General features: G+C 54.4%; 1 protein-coding gene across 4 annotated transcripts in view; it reads right to left on the bottom strand.

The window, feature by feature from the left end:
* Window positions 1-18,387, bottom strand: part of SLC12A4 (solute carrier family 12 member 4) — a 24,645-nt gene extending 6,258 nt beyond the window's left edge. Inside the window, exons 1-11 of one of the 4 annotated variants that reach the window (XM_055297685.2) lie at window positions 18,173-18,387; window positions 12,862-12,956; window positions 10,964-11,095; window positions 7,289-7,435; window positions 7,133-7,187; window positions 4,083-4,213; window positions 1,597-1,838; window positions 1,237-1,451; window positions 556-720; window positions 378-476; window positions 89-146 (exon numbers count right to left, since the gene is read on the bottom strand). In XM_055297685.2, coding sequence (XP_055153660.1) covers window positions 89-146; window positions 378-476; window positions 556-720; window positions 1,237-1,451; window positions 1,597-1,838; window positions 4,083-4,213; window positions 7,133-7,187; window positions 7,289-7,435; window positions 10,964-11,095; window positions 12,862-12,956; window positions 18,173-18,287 — 1,454 coding nt within the window. In that variant the 5' untranslated portion in view covers window positions 18,288-18,387. Of the gene's footprint in view, window positions 1-88; window positions 147-377; window positions 477-555; window positions 721-1,236; window positions 1,452-1,596; window positions 1,839-4,082; window positions 4,214-7,132; window positions 7,188-7,288; window positions 7,436-10,963; window positions 11,096-12,861; window positions 12,957-16,470; window positions 16,923-18,172 lie in introns of those variants that run through there. The other 3 variants (XM_055297686.2, XM_055297687.2, XM_063611732.1) reach the window with 3 other exon arrangements.

Genomic DNA, 18,387 nt, shown 5'->3' with positions numbered 1-18,387 from the left:
GGCTGAGGACCACCCACGGGGTTGGGAGCTGGTGTGAGGGCAGGCCAAAGCCCAGCCGCTGCTACAGAGAGTGGCCCAGCTCACTCACTTGTCCCGGAGAACCACACCCTCGATGCAGGCGCCAAAGAGAACCACACTGCTGAAGTCTGCGGCGGCGTCAAGGAAAACTCGGTCTCTGCCACCCCACTGTCCCTGAACAGTACCACGTGCCCCCATCCCAGCCAGACATACACACCCAGGTGTGTATGTGCATGTGTGCATGAGAAGGGGAGCTACATATGAGTGTGTGGGGTGTCTGTGCATGCAACCTGGCGACGTACACAGGCCAAGCGCTTCCCGTCCTCTGCCCCACCTGCCCCAGGCCTGGGAAAGGATACACACGAGGGAAGTTGTAATGATGGCCAGAATGGTCCCCACAGGGATGGACTTCTGGGCGTCACGGAGGTCCCCAGAGCGGTTTGAGCCAGCCATGATGCCTCCAAAAACAGATGAGACTCCCTCAGGGGCTCCCCGGGATTGGGGACAGGGCTGGGTGGGTAGGCAGGCGGGGCTCACCTGTTACAGAAGGGAAGAAGATGCCGACCAGCATGGTGAAGGATGTGGCGATGTCGGCGACCACGTACAGAGGCAGGCTCTCCTTCAGGCTCGGGGCATCTGTGGAGGGCAGCCCATGCTTCTCCACGATGTCACCCTTCTCCAGGTAGGCGCTCCACAGGTTTTCTGCAGGGGTAGCTGTGTCACCACCGCAGCCACCCCCCACTACCCCAGGCAGTTTGGGGCAGCCTAGCCAGAGGCGCAGATGCAGGGCAACTTTGGGGACTCAGGGGACAGCTTCAGCCCAATGACTGCAGCGTCAGCCACAGGGCTATCCTGACCAGAGAAGGAGCTGCCCAGCTAGAAGTCGACACACAAAGGTGGCTGAACCACCATCACTCAGAACCCCCCACCGCCTGCCTCGCACAGAGGCCTTTATGGATCCTGTGGGAACATCCCCAGGCAGTGTCAGGGGCTGGTGGCTGGGGAAGACAGGCTGCTGCAGGCCTTGGACGCTGGCCAGACAGGCTCCACTCACTCCAAACTCAGCTGCCAGGAGCCAGGCTGGGAGGACACTGGGGGGCTGGGAAGGCGGCCAGTCCTGCCCCCGTTCCCAAGCTGGCCACACAAGGACAGCTCTGTGCTCTGTGCCCCTGCTCAGCCTGTGGGCTCAAGAGCAGGATGACGGGAGGGAGGACCCACCCTGGAGCACACCAGCAGCTGCCCCGGGGATGCCAGGGATCTCGGTCACATTGTTGAGCATGAAGTAGACGTCGCAGGAGTCGGTGGTAAGGTTGGGGCTGTGGCAGAAGAAACTCCATAGCCGGGTGGCCACTGTCTCATTGTCCACTACAGCTGTCTTGGCACAGATGTCAAACTGGTCCCGGGACAGGGTCCTGTTGCCTAGCATGCACACCCTGTGAGGGACAGAAGCACCGGTACCTACTCAGGTCGAAGCCCCTGCCTGTGCCCACCTGCAGTCTCTGGGATCTGGGGCATCAAAGGCTGGCTACATGGGAGGGATGTCCATGCAATGCCCAGATAAATTCCTGGGTTACTTACGGAAACACGGGAGGGTCAAATATAGACTTTATGCCCCCAGCATAGATGGAGAGGATGGAGATGATCACACAGGCCAGGAAGAGCGAGGCAAATTTGTTCACATACTTGACCCCCACAAACACCACCAGAGTCATGAAGGTCAGGAAAATGGTCCCATACACACGCATATTGTTCAAAGTGGCATTCGACGTGTCCTGAGCGCCCGATGGGTAAAAAATGGCAGCTGGTGGGGCAATGTAGGTCTGAAACAAGAAGATGGATACGGAGGGTTTTATTTCTTATTTGGAAAGTGAAACTTGTCATTTTGGTTTTCTTTTTAAGAGTACCTAAAAGAGGCCGGGTGCAGTGGCTCACGCCTGTAATCCCAGGACTTTGGGAGGCTGAGGTAGGGGGATCACTTGAGGTCAGGAGATCATGACTAGCCTGGCTAACATGGGTAAATGCCATCTCTACTAAAAATACAAAAATTAGCTGGGCATGGTGGCACGTGCCTGTAATCCCAGCAACTGGAGGCTGAGGCAGGAGAATCGCTAGAATCCAGGAAGTGGAGGTTGCAGTGAGCAGAGATCGCACCACTGCACTCCAGCCTGAGTGACAGAGGGGGACTCCGTCTCAAAAAAGAAATAAAAAATAGGCCAGCGCCATGGCTCACGCCTGTAATCCCAACACTTTGGGAGGCTGAGGCGGTGGATCACTTGAGGTCAGGAGTTTGAGACCAGCCTGGCCAACATGGTGAAACCTCGTCTCTACTAAAAATATAAAAATTAGTGGTGCAAAAACTGGTGGTAGTGGTACACGCCTGTAATCCCAGCTACTCGGGAGGCTGAGGCAGGAGAATCACTTCAGTCTCGGAGGTGGTGGTTGCAGTGAGTAGAGATCACGCCACGGCACTCCAGTCTGGGTGACAGAGTGAGACCTTGTCTCAAAAAAATAAATGAATAGGCTGGGCACAATGGCTCACGCCTGTAATCCCAGCACTCTGGGAGGCCGACTGCCTGAGCTCGAGTTCGAGACAACCCCAGGCAACATGGTGAAACCTCATCTCTACTAAAATACAAAAAATTAGCTGGGCGTGGTGGCGTGAGCCTGTAATCCCAGCTACTCGGGAGGCTGAGAGGCAGGACAATCGCTTGAACCCAGGAGGCGGAAATTGCAGTGAGCTGTGATCATGCCACTGCACTCCAGCTTGGGCGACGGAGTGAGACACCATCTCACAATAAATAAATAAATAAAAATAAAAAATAAGAGTACCTAAAAGAAGCCAGTCACAAAAGGCCACATATTGTATGATTCTGTCATATGAAATGCCCAGAATAGGCAAATCCCCAGGCAGAAAGCAGATTCCTGGTTGCCAGGGCTGGCGGGGAATGGAGAGTGACGGCTAATGGGGGTTCTTGGGATGATGAAAATGTTCTAGAATTGACTGTGCACCTCTGTGAATATACTATAAAACACTGAATTGTACACTTTCAATGGTATATAAATTGGTATGGGAATTGCATGGTATGTAAATTATATGTTAATAAAGCTGTTATTTAAAAACAAGCAAACAAAAAGGATCCAAACATAGCTGCCAACCTGAATCGTTAAATAGCCAAAGTGGAACAGTTTGAGCAAGAAAATAAATAATCATAGTATTGGATTACAACCCAAAGAATAAAGTAAATATCCAGAACTCCATACAGATATAATGACATGGCTGAATAGATAAACAGGAGAAGCAAATCCCACATAACGAATGTAGAAGGGATATGAGAAATGAAAACAAACCAAAGCCCCCCAAAATCAGAAGATTCAGGTGCAGGGTCCATGCTGCAGGTAGAGGACCTGGAGGCAAGAACAGCCAGGCAGTCCCTCTAGGTATCTCCTACCCTCTGGATCCCCAAGGGTGGGCACCTGTCACCCCGTGCCTCCCGCAGCTCCTTGCCTCTTCTCCCACTGGTACGGCAGTTCATTGGGGAATGAGAAGCTGAGGCTGACAGAGCTCCCATGGGGCTCATGGAGGGGGCACCGACCTCCAGCAGGGTTCTGTGGCTGCTTACCCTGATTGAAGGACAAGGAGAAGGTGGATCTGAAGTGCCCTGGCACAGAGCCCCGGAGGACACAGAGCTGGCCAGAGCCCACACAAGCCCAGAAGGAAGCCTGCATCACCACCAAGATCTGTCACTGAGCTAAATACAACAGTTCCTGGAACCCTTGCCATGGCTGCAATGGAGCCCAGGTGGACGGAACATCCAGGGCTGAGGTGAAGGCAGCTGGGCCGAGGTGAAGGCAGCCATGCCTCTTTCTTGCCTGGCCCAAAATGGCATGGAGGTGAAAGGAAGACCAGCCTGAACAAAGGTCTTTGTCTCTCGAAGAGGCTTCCTACTTTATAATGCCCAGGCCTTGGCCAGACGTGTGGGGATGAACAGCCTGAGCCTTCTGTTTGGAGTCCAAAGGGACTGTTTGGACATGGCCAGAGTTGGCCAGGGCTCAGCCTGACTCACCAGCAAGATCTCGATGGCCCCCAGGATGTACATGGCTGCTGCGAATGTTGTTCCCAGGTAGAAGCACAGGCCCACAGCACCTCCAAATTCTGGCCCCAGTGAACGAGAGATCATGAAATAGGAGCCCCCAGCTACAGCAGAGAAATGAAAGTGTGCACAGGTCAAGGCTGGTTCTTCTTCAAGGGGTCTCCTTGTGACAAGCCTGCACAACCGCCCAGAGGAACAGGGACTGCTTTTCCTGTTTATGGATGAGTAGAGGGGCTGGGAGACCTACCCAGGGCAGAAAGGTGGGTAAGCATCTAGGCTGGCATTCGATCCTATCCCCATCTGACTTGAATGTCCAGCATGGCCCATGGAAATGACTGCTTTGTGGGAGCAGCTCTAGTCTGCAGCAGTGGCTGACTGGCCACCATCCTCCAATGCCCTGTGCACAGCCCACAGCCTCCTCTGGCTGGGTGTGTCCCATCTCAGCCCACCTCACCCTCCTGAGGCCTGTGCCTTTGTTAGTCTGACTCCTCCAGACCAGAGCAGGGACTGTGTCTCATCCAGTCTTTTGGCCCTAAGGCCCAGCACAGGGCCTGCCACCAGGTGAGTGTCCATGGCTCCTGCCCTGAATCTGTGCTTCTATCAAAGTCTAACACCCTTAAAAGACTCAGAGAGTCATGACTAGGCCCCAGGGTGACAAGCACAGGGGGACAAGAGTCATCTCATGTTGCTGGTTGTATCTGCTGCTGAGACAATGTCTCTGGTGAAAATCTGGGAACAGGGATCAAGAAATTCTTTCAAAGAGTCAATCTTGGCTGGGTGTGGTGGCTCATGCCTGTAATCCCAGCATTTTGGGAGGCTGGGGTGAGTGGATTGCTTGAGCTCAGGAGTTCCAGACCAGTCTGGGCAATATGACGAGACCCCGTCTCTACTAAAAAAAGGAAATGATAAAAATACACATTTTTAAAAAAAGGCCTTATTTGTAATCCCAGCATTTTGGGAGGCTGAGATGGGCGGATTGCCTGAGCTCAGGAGTTTGCGACCAGCCTGGGCAACATGATGAAACCCCGTCTCTACTAAAATACAAAAAATTAGCCAGGCGTGGCGGTGTGCGCCTGTAGTCCCAGCTACTCAGGAGGCTGAGGCAGGAGAATCGTTTGAACCTGGGAGGCGGAGGGTGCAGTGAGCCCAGATCGTGCCACTTCACTCCAGCCTGGGCGATAGAGTGAGACTCCATCTCAAAAAAAAAAAAAAAAGTCAGCTGGGCACAGTGGCTCACGCCTGTAATCCCAGCACTTTGGGAGGCTGAGGCAGGCAGATGACTTGAGGTCAGGAGTTCGAGACCAGCCTGGCCAACATGGTGACACCCCATCTCTACTAAAAATACAAAAATTAGCTGAGCATGGTGGCGCATGTCTGTAATCCCAGCTACTCGGGAGGCTGAGGCAGGAGAATCGCTTGAACCTGGGAGGTGGAGATTGCAGTGAGCTGAGATCGTGCCACTGCACTCCAGCCTGGGTGACAGGCTCCGTCTCAAAATAAATAAATAAATAAATAAATGAAAAGTCAATCTTTTTCATGCCGTAATCCACCTCCAGGACCCTCTCCTAAGGGAACTGCTGGGGCATGAACAAAGATTCATGTTCAAGGATGTTCATGACAACAATGTATACAATGGTGAAAAAGTGGAACCCACAGGCAGGAGAATAATCACATTAATTAGGTTATGGTGTACCATGGAGAATCCTGTTTTCAAAAAACCATTTTTGGCAGGGTGCAGTGGCTCACACCTGTAATCCCAGCACTTTGAGAGGCAGAGGTGGGTGGATCAGTTAAGGTCAGGAGTTCGAAACCATTCTGGCCAACATGGTGAAACCTCATCTCTACTAAAAACACAAAAATGTGGTGGTCGCCTGTAATCCCAGCTACTCAGGAGGCTGAGGCATGAGAATCAATTAGAATTGCTTAAACCTGGGAAGTGGAGGTTGCAGTGAGCTGAGATCATGCCACTGCACTCCAGCCTGGGTGATAGAGCGAGACTCTGTCTCAAAAAAAACCCAAAAAACCAAAATCAAAAAACCGTTTTCAACACTTGGGAAACACACACACATGTACACACGTAAACATATGCATATGTATATATACACACATATACTTTTGGGAAATACATATATATATATAATTTATATAAATAGAGTGTGAGTGTGCAATACTTCATAAGACCCTAAGACTTATATATACCAAAAGGCGAATAGTAATGATTTCAGGATGCTGGGATTATGGGTGCTTTTAATTTTCCATTCTACACTTTTCTGCACTTTTTAATTATTTATTTATTTATTTTTGAGATGGAGTCTTGCTCTGTCACCCAAGCTGGAGTGCAGTGGCACAATCTTGGCTCACTGCAACCTCTGCCTCCCTGGTTCAAGATATTCTCTGCCTCAGCCTCCCAAGTAGCTGGGATTACAAGTGCCCACCAGCATGCCTGGCTAATTTTTTTTTTTTTTTTTTTTTGAGACAGAGTCTTGCTCTGTCGCCCAGGCTGGAGTGCAGTGGTGCAATCTTAGCTCACTGCAAGCTCTGCCTCCTGGGTTCACGCCATTCTCCCACCTCAGCCTCCCGAGTAGCTGGGATTACAGGTGCCCACCACCACGCCCGGCTAATTTTTTGTATTTCTAGCAGAGATGGGGTTTCACCGTGTTGGCCAGGATGGTCTCGATCTCCTGACCTAGTGATCCACCCGCCTCAGCCTCCCAAAGTTCTGGGATTACAGGCGTGAGCCACCGTGCCCAGCCTTTTTTGTACTTTCAAACCCTCTTACAGTAAATATACATTGCCCTTTTTTTTTTTTTCGGTATTGCTTTTATATTAACAAAAACCACACTGGCAATCTCCAACTCTGTCAAGCAGGAAAGCTCCTACGTGGGCACTGTCCTGGTATCAGGGATTGGGAGCCCACTACAGAACTGCTTGGGGCAGGGGTATGCTATGGGGGTTCCCAGGTAGGTCAAGGCAGATACTGGGTCCTTTTCTCTTCCACTAGGCCTTGGGTGGCGCTCACTGACCTGGAACCACACCGTTGGTGGCGATGGCACTCATGGAGATGGCCGTCAGCAGGGTCTGTGGGAAGAAGGGCCTGGGTGAGCGGCTCAGCTGGGTGGGCTCTGTAGGGGCAGCTGTGGCCCATGCCCAGCCCACCCCTCCCACGCCAGGACACTCACACAACAGCAGCAGATGAGCACGATGAGGAGGGCCTGTAGAACACCTGCCGTGCCCACCATCCAGGTCAGCCGCAGGAAGAGGATAACCCCAAAGATATTCTGCAGGCAGGGCAGGTACACCCCCATGAGGGTGCCCATGCTGGGTGCCTATGCGAACACAAAGGAAGGGGGCAAGTAGAGCATCAGAGGGATGCACCATGGAGGGTCAGCCCTAGTCACTCAGCAGGCCCCCTCCCCCAGTGGGGCCCCAGGGAACACAGCAGGTAGGGGTGACAGCTAGGATGTCTCTATTGACTTTCATATAGGAAGACAGTTGAGTCTCGGAAGGTATAAAACCTGATTCTTTTTAAAAACCCACGTTGAGCTTTGGAACCTTAACTCTCTCTCAAGGTACTGCCTCCTTCCCTTCCTCTCTTCTGTCAAACTTCTAGAAAGAGGGATTTGTCTCAGATCTCCACCTTCTCACCCAGCAGGCCCTAAGTCACTCAAGCCAAAGTCCCAGAAGTCATCCCTGGCCCTCCCTCTCAACCCCCAACTCTAGTCCCGGTAGACACTAACTCCTACCCAGTCTGTCTCCCTGCTGCCCTGAGATCAGCCTGCCTTGTCCCAGCCTTAGTCCCTTGAACCTGGGGCACCTGGGTGGTACCCTCCTGAGCCTGTCAACCTCTCCACACTCCAGCCCACTCTGCTGCTGGAGCAGGTTTCTGAAAGCAAGTCTAATCTCATCACCCACGCTGAAAACCCTCTGTGTCGTCTTGTAATCCAGTGTGCTGTCCAACTCCTTGGCTTGGGCCACCAGATGTGTCCCATCACCTCTCTTACTAGCTCCAGCCCCTGACCACATGGGTCCCTCAGATTCTGCGAACCTGAGAATGTGCTGGACTCTGCCTGGGAGAGCCAGCCCTGCCTCACGGCTTGGCAAACTCCTCTTCAGTGAAACTGTTACCTCTCCCAGGAAGATGTCCGAAGGTTGCCTCAGGTGGAGTTGGTTCTCCCTCTGACATTCCTTTGGCATCTGATACTATCACAGTGGTCACTACAGGTCATGGTAACAGAATGTACTTGTATATTTTGTTACTATATTAGGGCAGGCTTGGCTTGTTTATGGTTCTATCACCAGCAGGCCCTGCAGGTACCCAAAAGGTGCTTCTGAACCCAGTGAGCGGTGCTTTGGAAGCCCCTGGGACATCCTGTTGGGAAAATCCTACAGAGAAAGTGCTCAGGCTGTAGGGCAGGTGAGGAAGATCTAATATGCAAATCCAGGCAGGCTTTCTCAACTCAGGGCAGAGTAGGGGCCAGCCAGGAGGCCAGGGCAGAGGCTAAGAGCACAGAGGCTGGCTGACATCTTTTTGAGGCACTGAGCCCCCAAGAGTGCAACCTCCGCAGTGTGGCCCTGACAGCTTCCACTGGAGCCCCAGCAAAGCCTCCTCACTGATCCAAAGGACTAGATTAGTGAAAATCATTCGGGGAGAGGGGACAGGAAATCCCCATGAGACAGTGCCCGTGCTGCCCTGAAGCCAGGGAGAAGAGAACTCCATGGCCGTGATCTTATCTAGCTGAGTCACCTTAGACAAGTTCCTTAATGCCCCTCCTGAAGGGTCCTGGCCTGGGGCAAGACCTGTGAGTGACCTAATGGACTTCAGAATAGCCTCAGCAAAAACAAATGGCTCCTCAACCTGTCCTGCGTGGAGCAGTGCAGGGGACGGATCCCCCTCATCTGGGCTTTGTCTGAGCCCTTCTCAGAGGATGCCACCCACAGAATAGCGACGGCAAAAACGCCCAGTCCCACCCCCATCCCAGGCTGAGTCACTCTAAGAAAAGGGCAGTGTGGGAAAGGGCAGGGCGGGCCGGAAATGCTTTCTGCATCCCCAAATAACCTCTGGCAGCCTCAGAAGGTCATCAGGCCGGAGCTGGAGCTGAAGCAGCTGCTGGGGAGAGGCGGCTTTGGGTCTTGGCATGGTCTGGTCGGAGGCCCACCCTTCCTGCTTCAAGCCTTCCTTTTCCGAGGCCCCTGCTCGGGCCTGCCCTGGGTGAGGACCACGACTCAGCAGCCCCAGATCCCTAACTTCCTACTGACTCCTTAAAGACTTGACCCGGCTCCTCCTTCTTCCATGAAAAAACTACTGCAGCTAGGACACCCAGCCACCCTCTCCCATCGTTACCCTGGGGCCAGGTAAGCTGGATAGCTAAGCTAAGCATCCTCACAGGTTCCCCATTGGGCCGAGGGATGATGGGCCCTCTCTGGCCCAGGCATCCCTCCCACATTCCTGTTGAGATGTGCACTAGCTGTTCTCAGGGGCCTCTTCACTCCCTGCCACCAGCTCTCTGGCTTGGCCTGAAGGGACAAGGATGAGGCTCTGACCTAAGGATCCTGTCACCCATTGTGGGCAGAGCACTCTCAGAGGTTGAGACACCCCTGCAGTGCTGGACAGACATGGCCAGACACAGTTAGGGTTCTCCGCTATCTAGTCACACCTGGCTGCACAGCGTCAGGGTCAGGTCTGTGTGACCTCAAGGTATCAGCTGCCCTCTCTGAACTGTGGGCTGGTTTGCCTCCCTGAAGGGCAAGGTGAGAGACGCACTTCAGTGGGGTCCACCTTCTCTGCTAGCCCCACCCCAGAAAGGCCCAAATCTCACGACCAGGTGTGAGGCTGCAGGCCTGGCTTATCCCAGCCAGGAGCTCCTTCTGCTTGAGCCGACCTCTGAGAATACTACAGCCAGTGCCAGACGTCAGCTCCTCCTAAAACACCGCTGCTTCCCAAACCTCAGGGAGTCAGTATGTGGAGAGGGAGGGTCCCTAGCCTCCAAATGAAAAATGTAGAAAAATCCCCAGCCCTCAGCTACACTGAGCTGCAATGACACAGAGGAGCTAGGCAAAGAGGTAACAGTCACCCCAAAGAGAAGAGGGCTGAAGTGCCAGAGAACTGGATTAGTGACCAATAAGTGGGACAGGGAAGCTCCACAAGGCAGCATCAGGCTCCGATCACATACACATGTCCCCCCGACCCTGGCACTCAAGGAACCCGGGGGGTGTTGGAGGGTTCTGCCAATGGAGCCTTGGGCCAACACTGCAAGCAGCAGGAGGGTTTGTGACTTGCTCTGGATGGCATGACTTCCAAGAGACAACCTGGTTCCTGGCCCCAAGGGCAATACCCTTAGCCACCCTCACACAATGTCATTGATCTGGCATTTTGCATAGTTACATATCCCACAAATCTGTCTCCCATAAAATCTACGAATCCATCTTCCAGCATTACACATTGATCTTGTCTAGTTCAGTCACCTTAGACAAGTTCCTTAATGTCCCTGACACTATTTCCTCATCTGAAAAATGGGGATGATAGTAAGCACCTGCCTCTTGGTTTTGTTGTACAGTTGACATGTGAGAACCCAGGCCTGGTGTGGTACCTCGCACACAGTGAAGGCTGAGTACAGGCAGCTGTGTCTCCCACTGTCATTCCTGAGGGGCTCCCTGGCCCTCTGCCCCCTGGGGGGATTCTCATTGGCTCACTTCTTAAAGCCTCCTGAGCCAAGGCATTCAGTGCCCATCCTCCCTGCTCACTATGCTTGGCACCCACTTCCCCTGGTGTGCTCACCATGTGGGGAAACAGCCAATTCCATGGTGCTGTGTCTGTCTTCCCAGGTGTGGCCCCTCTGCTGCCCCAACCAGCTCACCTCAGCTGCCCTCCGGCGGGTGCCTTCCCCACTCTCAGCCTCCTCATGCTCCTTGGCGCCCTGGGTGAGGTTGGTGTAGCTGACGAGCTTTCCCAGAAGAGATGATACCTTTGGGCGGATGTCCAGCTCTTCCTGCAAACAGAGCCACAGGGCAAGATGGCACTGGGCCAGGCGGGTGCCAGCTGTGTGGAGTCAGCTGCCTGGTCCCTGGCCCTGTTCCAAGCCCTGAGACAGGCCTGGGCCTCATCCCAGTTCCTGCCTGGGGAAGCCCAAGCCATCCAACTGGACAGGTGTGGACACCACACCCCAGCACGTGGCACTCAAAGTCCCAGCTCCGTGGCTGCTTTTCTCTGCCCCACCTTGGCACCTGATTTCACAAATCACTGTCAGCCCATTTGTGAAAACCACCTGCCTCAGGGGAGAGAGGGCAGGGAAGAACACGACTGGCAGGGGGGCAATGCACACTTTATCCTGCCTGCTCTGCCCAGCCACCTCCCGGCTATGGCTGCACCTCTAGGACTCACGCCTACCCTCCCCACAAAAAAGCCACCCTAGTCACCTCAGGGAACCAAAGAGGGCAAAAGAGTGATATCTGGGACAAGTGAAGTCTCTCTTGTCTGCCCAAACCCTGATCTCCCTAGGTGGTCTTCCCCTGACCCCAGTCCTGCGAGTACCCACATCAGTCGCAGAGATGGGATCCTGATCCTCCAGCCCATCCTCAGGCGGGGCTGGGCCAAGGCCTTCACCGCAGAACCTTGCTGCTTTCCCAGGTCAGGAGGCCTCCCGGGGCTCAGGGCCCCCAGCCCCACTGGGGTCTAGGCGATGATCCCTTCTCCTGCAGCCTTCTCGAGGCTGTGCCTCCACCTGCCTCCTGCCCACATTTAGCTTTTCCCTCTCTGTCAGCTCCCTTCTGACCTACACACAGGGAGAAGTTGCTTTGGTGTGAGAAAGGAAGACGAGAGCCCTTGGGGGCATGTGGAGATTAAGAAGCCTCGGCCAGATGTGGTGGCTCACAGTGGTAATTCCAGCACTTTGAGAGGCCGAGCAGGAGGATCACTAGAAGTCAGGAGTTCAAGACCAGCCTGGCCAACACGGTGAAACCCTGTCTCTAAAAACACAAAAATTAGCCAGGCATGTGGCGGGCACCTGTAATCCCAGCTACTCGGGAGACTGAGGCAGGAGAATCGCTGAGCTTGGGAGGCAGAGGTTGCAATGAGCCGAGATCGCGTCACTGCACTCCAGCCTGGGGCGACAGAGTGAGACTCCACCTCAAAATGAAAAAAGAGAAAAAAAAAGAGATTAAGGAGTCTCCATTATTCAGCCATGCAGTGGCTGAATTCGTGGGTCAGAGTTTAGGAGCTTAAACTATGTCTTAAATCCAGATCTCACTGCTCAGCTTGAGTCTGAAGAAGATAAAACTCAAGTACAGAGGCAGATATTTGGGAATCTTTCCAGAGAGGTATCCCCTAAAGCTGCAAATGGACCAGGACTCAGGGAACTAGAGAGGGACAGAGCTGGAAAGGCCAACCAAGAAAGACAAGGAAGAATCCATGGAAGAGCGAAGAACCATGGACTTGGAGAAGAACCAGGAGTGGAGGGAAGAGGAGAAATCCTGAGTTGGGAAATCCTAAGTGGGCGTTTCCTTGCTGAGGGGTTGTAAGGAAGTCAGAGGTGAACGGCCCTGGAGGTAGCAATGGTGGTGGGATTGTGAGTGGCCTCTGGGAAGGCAGTTTCAGTTGAAAGGGCCAAGGGAACTGCAGCCTGGCTGCCATGAGAACCAGGAACACAAGAGGAGATGAGAGGAAGAGCAAGACAGAGGAGGCTCACGTGTCCAGCCTGCCTGCTCAGCTAAAGCCTCTGTGTGCCAAACCTATGGCCCAAAATGGCTCCTCAGCTACCTCAAACAGTGCCAGGTTCCTGTCATAGTAGTCACTTCCTCTGGAAGCCTCCAAGGGGGAAAGAAAAGGGCTGCTCTCTCTGTGGTTGCCATGTCCTGTGAAGAGAGAGGGACAATCAGGGCCTGCTTCCTGAGCCCCCCAGCCTGGGCCCCTTCTCAGAAAGCCAGTCCCCAAATCATTTCTGTGGAGCTCTTTGGAGCTGCAGTGTCACCAGGTTGCAACTCAGTTTTCATATCGCACCGCGCCAATGCCCTTGAAGGGCCAGAGATAGCCAGAGAGTGGCCAGTGACCAAAACCTGGGACATCATTCCCTCCAGTGAAGGGAATCCAGGTGAGGGCACAGGGGCCCTAGCACAAGCATGTATGGACACTGAAGGACGGGGCCTGCAGATGGGCGGGGCCAGCCTTTGACCTGCCCCCAGATCCCCTCCACGCCCCCCCCGTCCCTTTCCCGCCCTTTCCGGAGTACCCAATGTACAGGATGCCAAGGGTTCTCAGGGACCGCCCAGGCAGTGCCCTCCAGATAGACGAAGCCGCACAGAGCACCTTCAGCTGCCACGGCCCAAAGGTGGCTGGCTGGCTACCCCACCATGCACTGCGTGGGGGGCATCCTGCAGGGCGGCCCGGGGCATGCCGGGAGGTGGGGCAAGCCCCAGGACGTGGAGAGCGGAAGTGGATGCCAGGAGCTTCTAGGGTCGCCTAAGAAAGTCGGACAGGTGGGTGTCGGACTGAGCAGGGAGAAAAATGGGAGCTGGGACTGTTGGCAGGAGCAGCACAACGGCCCCCTTGCCCGCAGATCCCGCCGCTTGCCCCAGACTAACCTCTGCCTACACCCCTAGGCTGGTGAGCCAGTGCCCCAGCTCCAAGAAATCTCGCCAAAAGGAGTGAAATGCTCCTTTTTTATAAGCCTGCCTCAACTCCCAAAGCTCGACTGTTTTTTCTGGCCTCCCATCATTCACTCTTGCCTGTTTTCCAACTCTTGTCCCTTATGAGTCTCGGTGGGTGCCATTCCCAGCTTCCCACCAAGCAGGACACCAAGCACTCATTTTCTAGGTGCTGAGTGTTCCCTCCACCCCAGCTACCCTCGAATCCCCAGCCCTAGCTCAAGGCCTCACAGCAAATGGAAAGCACACATCTTGGTGTTGGATGGCAGCAGTATGCAGTTCTGACATAAGGACTGGCACGGTGTCCAGTGATGGAGGTGGCAACAGAACTGTCACCACCAGCCCAGGCTAGTGGTATGATTGGGCCTGCACTGGCCATGCCCGCCAACCTTTTCTGTTTACATAGGCCACAATTCATTTTTCTTTTTTTTTTTTTTTTTTTTGAGACGGAGTCTTTCTCTGTCCCCCAGGCTGGAGTGCGGTGGCGTGATCTCGGCTCACCGCAACCTCCACCTCCTGGGTTCACGCCATTCTCCTGCCTCAGCCTCCCGAGTAGCTGGGACCACAGGCGCCCGCCAGCACGCCCGGCTAATTTTTTTTTTTGTATTTTTTAGTAGAGACGGGGTTTCACCGTGTTAGCCAGGATGGTCTCGATCTCCTGACCTCGTGATCCACCCGCCTCGGCCTCCCAAAGTGCTGGGATTACAGGCTTGAGCCACCGCGCCCGGCCTGGCCACAATTCATTTTTCTTAACTGCAGCTGAGAATGCTGAGTGAGGCATCCTCCTGCATCTCATACATCTCTTGGTATCAGCATGAGGCTTCAATTGCTTTCTGTGAGCCAACAACCACTCAGCAGGTGCTGTGCTGTGGATTCTTTATACCCCAAGGAAACTAACAAATCAAGTGTGCCCATGACAGTTTCTGGGGCAAAGTCAGTTCTTCCTTCCCACAGCATGTGAAAGTGGCATACCTGCTGCACCCCACAACCTGGACTAGCTAAGTGAGCCAAGCAGCTCAGTCCCACATTCGCATAGGTCAATGCCAATGGCACAGTGGACAAAGGCAGCCAGAGGTCAAGACAGTCCACCGTGTCATGTTAAGGACAGGTGGGGTCATGTCGGACACTCTATGGTATCTGCTGTACCCTCCATGCTTGTTCAGGATCAGAAGGAGTCCCAAGAAAAATCTGAAAACCCAGCATAACACTGTGCCTCCTACATTAATGACATTAATGGCTCTTCAGTGAAAAGCCTTTGAAAATTACTCTTGGATTTTTGTGACAAAAAAGGTGTCTCCGTTTGATAAATCAGGTGCTTCATTTTGTCAGAAAATGCCAGCTATACAGCTCGTCTTACTTCTCTTTCTGCTTTGGCTGCCAGGAATCTCCAAGCTAAATTTACTCTTTAGATAAAGTCACCATCTGTCTCATCTCAGAGTCCTTGCCCCCTTCCTCTGCATGGTTTTCAATCTTCCTGAGAGTAACAATCACTTGGGGAGACACTTTTGTTGGCTATTTCTTCTGATTCTTTTGTGGAAGTAGGCTGGAAATCAATTATAATTTATTCTAAACTCATGTACTGCAGCCTGCCCCATCACTGTTGCCTGATCTTTCTAGGGAGACTGTATTGCTATCCAGAAAACATACAGCTGAGCACACAGCAGCTCCCCACAAATGCCTGTAAATGGTCCTCTAAGACCTAGCCTATCCCCTGTCCCTTCAGCCATCACTCTAGGATGGCTCGGGGCCCTTCCAAAAGTTGTCTTTAGTTCTCACAGCAACATTCCAGTAGAGAGCATTTACTACCTTTTAGGGACAAGGAGAGTGAAGCTCAAAGATGTTCAGAGGCAAGGCCATCCAGGAAGAAGGCCACATCTGGGTCCCAGGGTCCATCAGAGCCCTGTAGGGGCTAAGCTGCAGGTTCCGTTCCTACTACAGACTCCAGTCCATCTATGCATCACAATCTTTAAAAATAGAGAAGAGTGCTGCAATTTGGCCAGGGTACGCATACCTAGGCCTCTGGGCATTCAGACTGTGGCAGACTGGCTTGGATTCCCAGCCCTTCCCCCGTGTGACCCAGGGAGACATGCTTACTCCCTGTGCGGCCTTGGTTTCCTCTCCTATGAAGTGGAGATCGTAACACTTGTTTTTCCAACTGCCCAGATGCACTAGAAAAGGGACAGTTAGTGCCAGACACACAGCGGGCACTCCTCGGAGTTCCCCCAAAGCTCCCAAGGGCTTGTGGGAATGTAAGGGTCTAAGCAGTGCCTAGATGTCTGTACTGCCCTCGGCTTCAGACCTCCCGTTCTGGCCTTAGCCATTCCAAAAATTCCAGGACAGGTCTGGACATGCCTGCCAGGCCGAAGCTGCTCAGACACCACCTGAGATCCCCAGTAAAGCTGAATATGGCCTAGGCCTAGGGACTGCCTGTGAGCTACACAACTGTGTTCCCACCAGCAACCGTGACTGCACCAGTGGCAGGTGGGGATCCAGGTGACCCTCCTGATCCCTGTGTACATGGACATCTGCCTGAGGTGCCCCCTCCAGGACCTCTCTACCCCCTGCCCACAGGCCAAGGTGGGCTGGATGAGCAAGCCCATCTAGGCCTCCCAGAGCAGAGGTGTGGAGACTGAGCTGGGGAAGGGGCAGGAGATGGATCTGAGGCTCACTGTGCTTTGTGCCCTCTGACCCTTTGCAGTCCCCACCAAGGATCAAAATCACTCACCGGGGCTCAGGGTGTCCCCCATCCTGTAGACAGCCAAGGTCTGGCTGAAAAGGAGTAAGAGGAGGAGAAAGAGGAAGGGAGGCAGTGGGAGGAGCTGGCCTAGCTTGCAGGGATCTAGCAGGACTCAGCCAATGTAGCTCCAGGTCCCTCCAGTCACCCTGTAGGGGCCAAGGCGTGGCCAAGGTGGGGCCAGCAGCTAGGCTCAGCTCTGCCTGCCCACTGGTCCAGGCTGATCCTGGAGATGCAGCCCAGTCTACCCTCTGGGGACAGAGGTCCTCCCAGGGTTAGGGAAGCAATGCTGGCTTTTGCTTTGACCACTTGAATAGAGCTAGGGGCAGACAAGAGCATAGAGGCTGGGGCACTCACACAGCTGTCAAGCCTGTAAAACCTCTGCAATGTCCAGCAGCCCGTGCCACTGTCCTGTGCTACCTCTGCACATGGCAGAGGTGATATACACACATAGCCATCATTCAGATCAGGCATGGATCACCTCAGTCGTGTCACCATCACAAATGGATCAGAGGTCCAGATAACGTCACCTGGCACGTGTCAACCACACACTTCCTATGTATCTCCATCATGATCAGTCACAGATATCACAGGCATTTGTCATCAGTCAAATCACCATCCTCATCACTGTCAACCCTGCAGCAAACAGGGGCTGTGAGAATGCCCTGACCTGAGCCAGCCTTCACCCTGTGATACCCACAGCTACACACTTGTACAAGCACAATTACACATGCATATGCCACTACATACACAGACACAAGTCCTCAGCCGTGTTCGCACTCCAAGGGTGGGCCTTAACAACAACAGCCCCCTGGGGGGCCTCCTGGGGTAGGAGATAGAGAAAGGGCTGTGGAGAGAGGCAGGCACCTGGGAGGAAGGAGGAAGGAGATGGGGCTTACCTCCCAGCCCTGGCACCTAGGTTAAAGAGTTAAGGTGCTGGAATCTCAAACCCAGGCTAGACTGCCCCTGGGCAAGTTACATAACTGCCACCCCTCCCTTGACTGCTCCCTAATTGGGAGTAACAGTACTTATCCCAAGGGTGATGCTGGAGGATTAAACGAGTTAACTCACTTCAAGTGCCTAGACACATCCGGCTCCGTGTGAGTGCTTCACTGAGGCCCACTGTCCCTACAGATCTACACCGGCGCACTCACGGGCAGTTACCCATAGACCCCCCCAGTAGGCACACTCTGGCCAGAGTTTAGGTTGGCGCAGAGAGGCACACGGAGGGGTTTGGGCAGTTGGGGAGCCGGCCGTCTCAAAGGCAAAGACGCTGAATCTCAAATGGGGAGCCGAGGCGAGAACAGGATGTGGGATTCACCGAAGGTGAAGGGCCGGGAAGGGCCTGAGATGGGGTCTCGGCCCTGTCCCCAAGCCGGGCGGCCTGGCCGGCTGGCCTCCCTGGGCGGCCACGTCTGCAGCCCCCGCCCGCGGCCCACAGGGGAGGAGCTGGGGTGGAGAAAGCGGCCGGGCGCGGGCGCCGGGGCCGAGGAAAATCGTGTCTGCGCGCGCAGGGCGGGGAGCCAGTGGCTGCGGCGCGGACCAAAAAAAGTTGAGTCCGCACCGACGTGTGCGTACAAGTTCCCGGGATAGGTGCGGGCGCGGGCGCGGGCCCGGGATGGCGGCCCCGGGTGGCAGGCCCCGGGTGGCAGGCCCCGCTACCCCGCCACGGCCCCTCAGAACGCGCCCTCACCGTCCGAGTCCTCCCGCTCGGCGCGCTCCCCGTAGTCCACCCAACTGAGCCCCTCGAGGTTGTCATAGTCGCCGCGCCGCGGCCCGTCTACCGGCACCACGGTGAAGTGAGGCATCGTGCGCGCTCGGACCCGCCGCACCCGCCGTCCCAGCCGCCCGCCGCAGTCCCCGCCGCCCCGGGCCGACACGCCCCGCCCGCTCGCATTCCTCCCCGCT

The sequence above is a fragment of the Symphalangus syndactylus genome, chromosome 11 (assembly GCF_028878055.3).
Source record: "Symphalangus syndactylus isolate Jambi chromosome 11, NHGRI_mSymSyn1-v2.1_pri, whole genome shotgun sequence".
Lineage (NCBI taxonomy): Eukaryota > Metazoa > Chordata > Mammalia > Primates > Hylobatidae > Symphalangus > Symphalangus syndactylus.
Note: the sequence above shows the minus strand (reverse complement) of the source record. Positions and strands in the feature narration are given on the sequence as shown.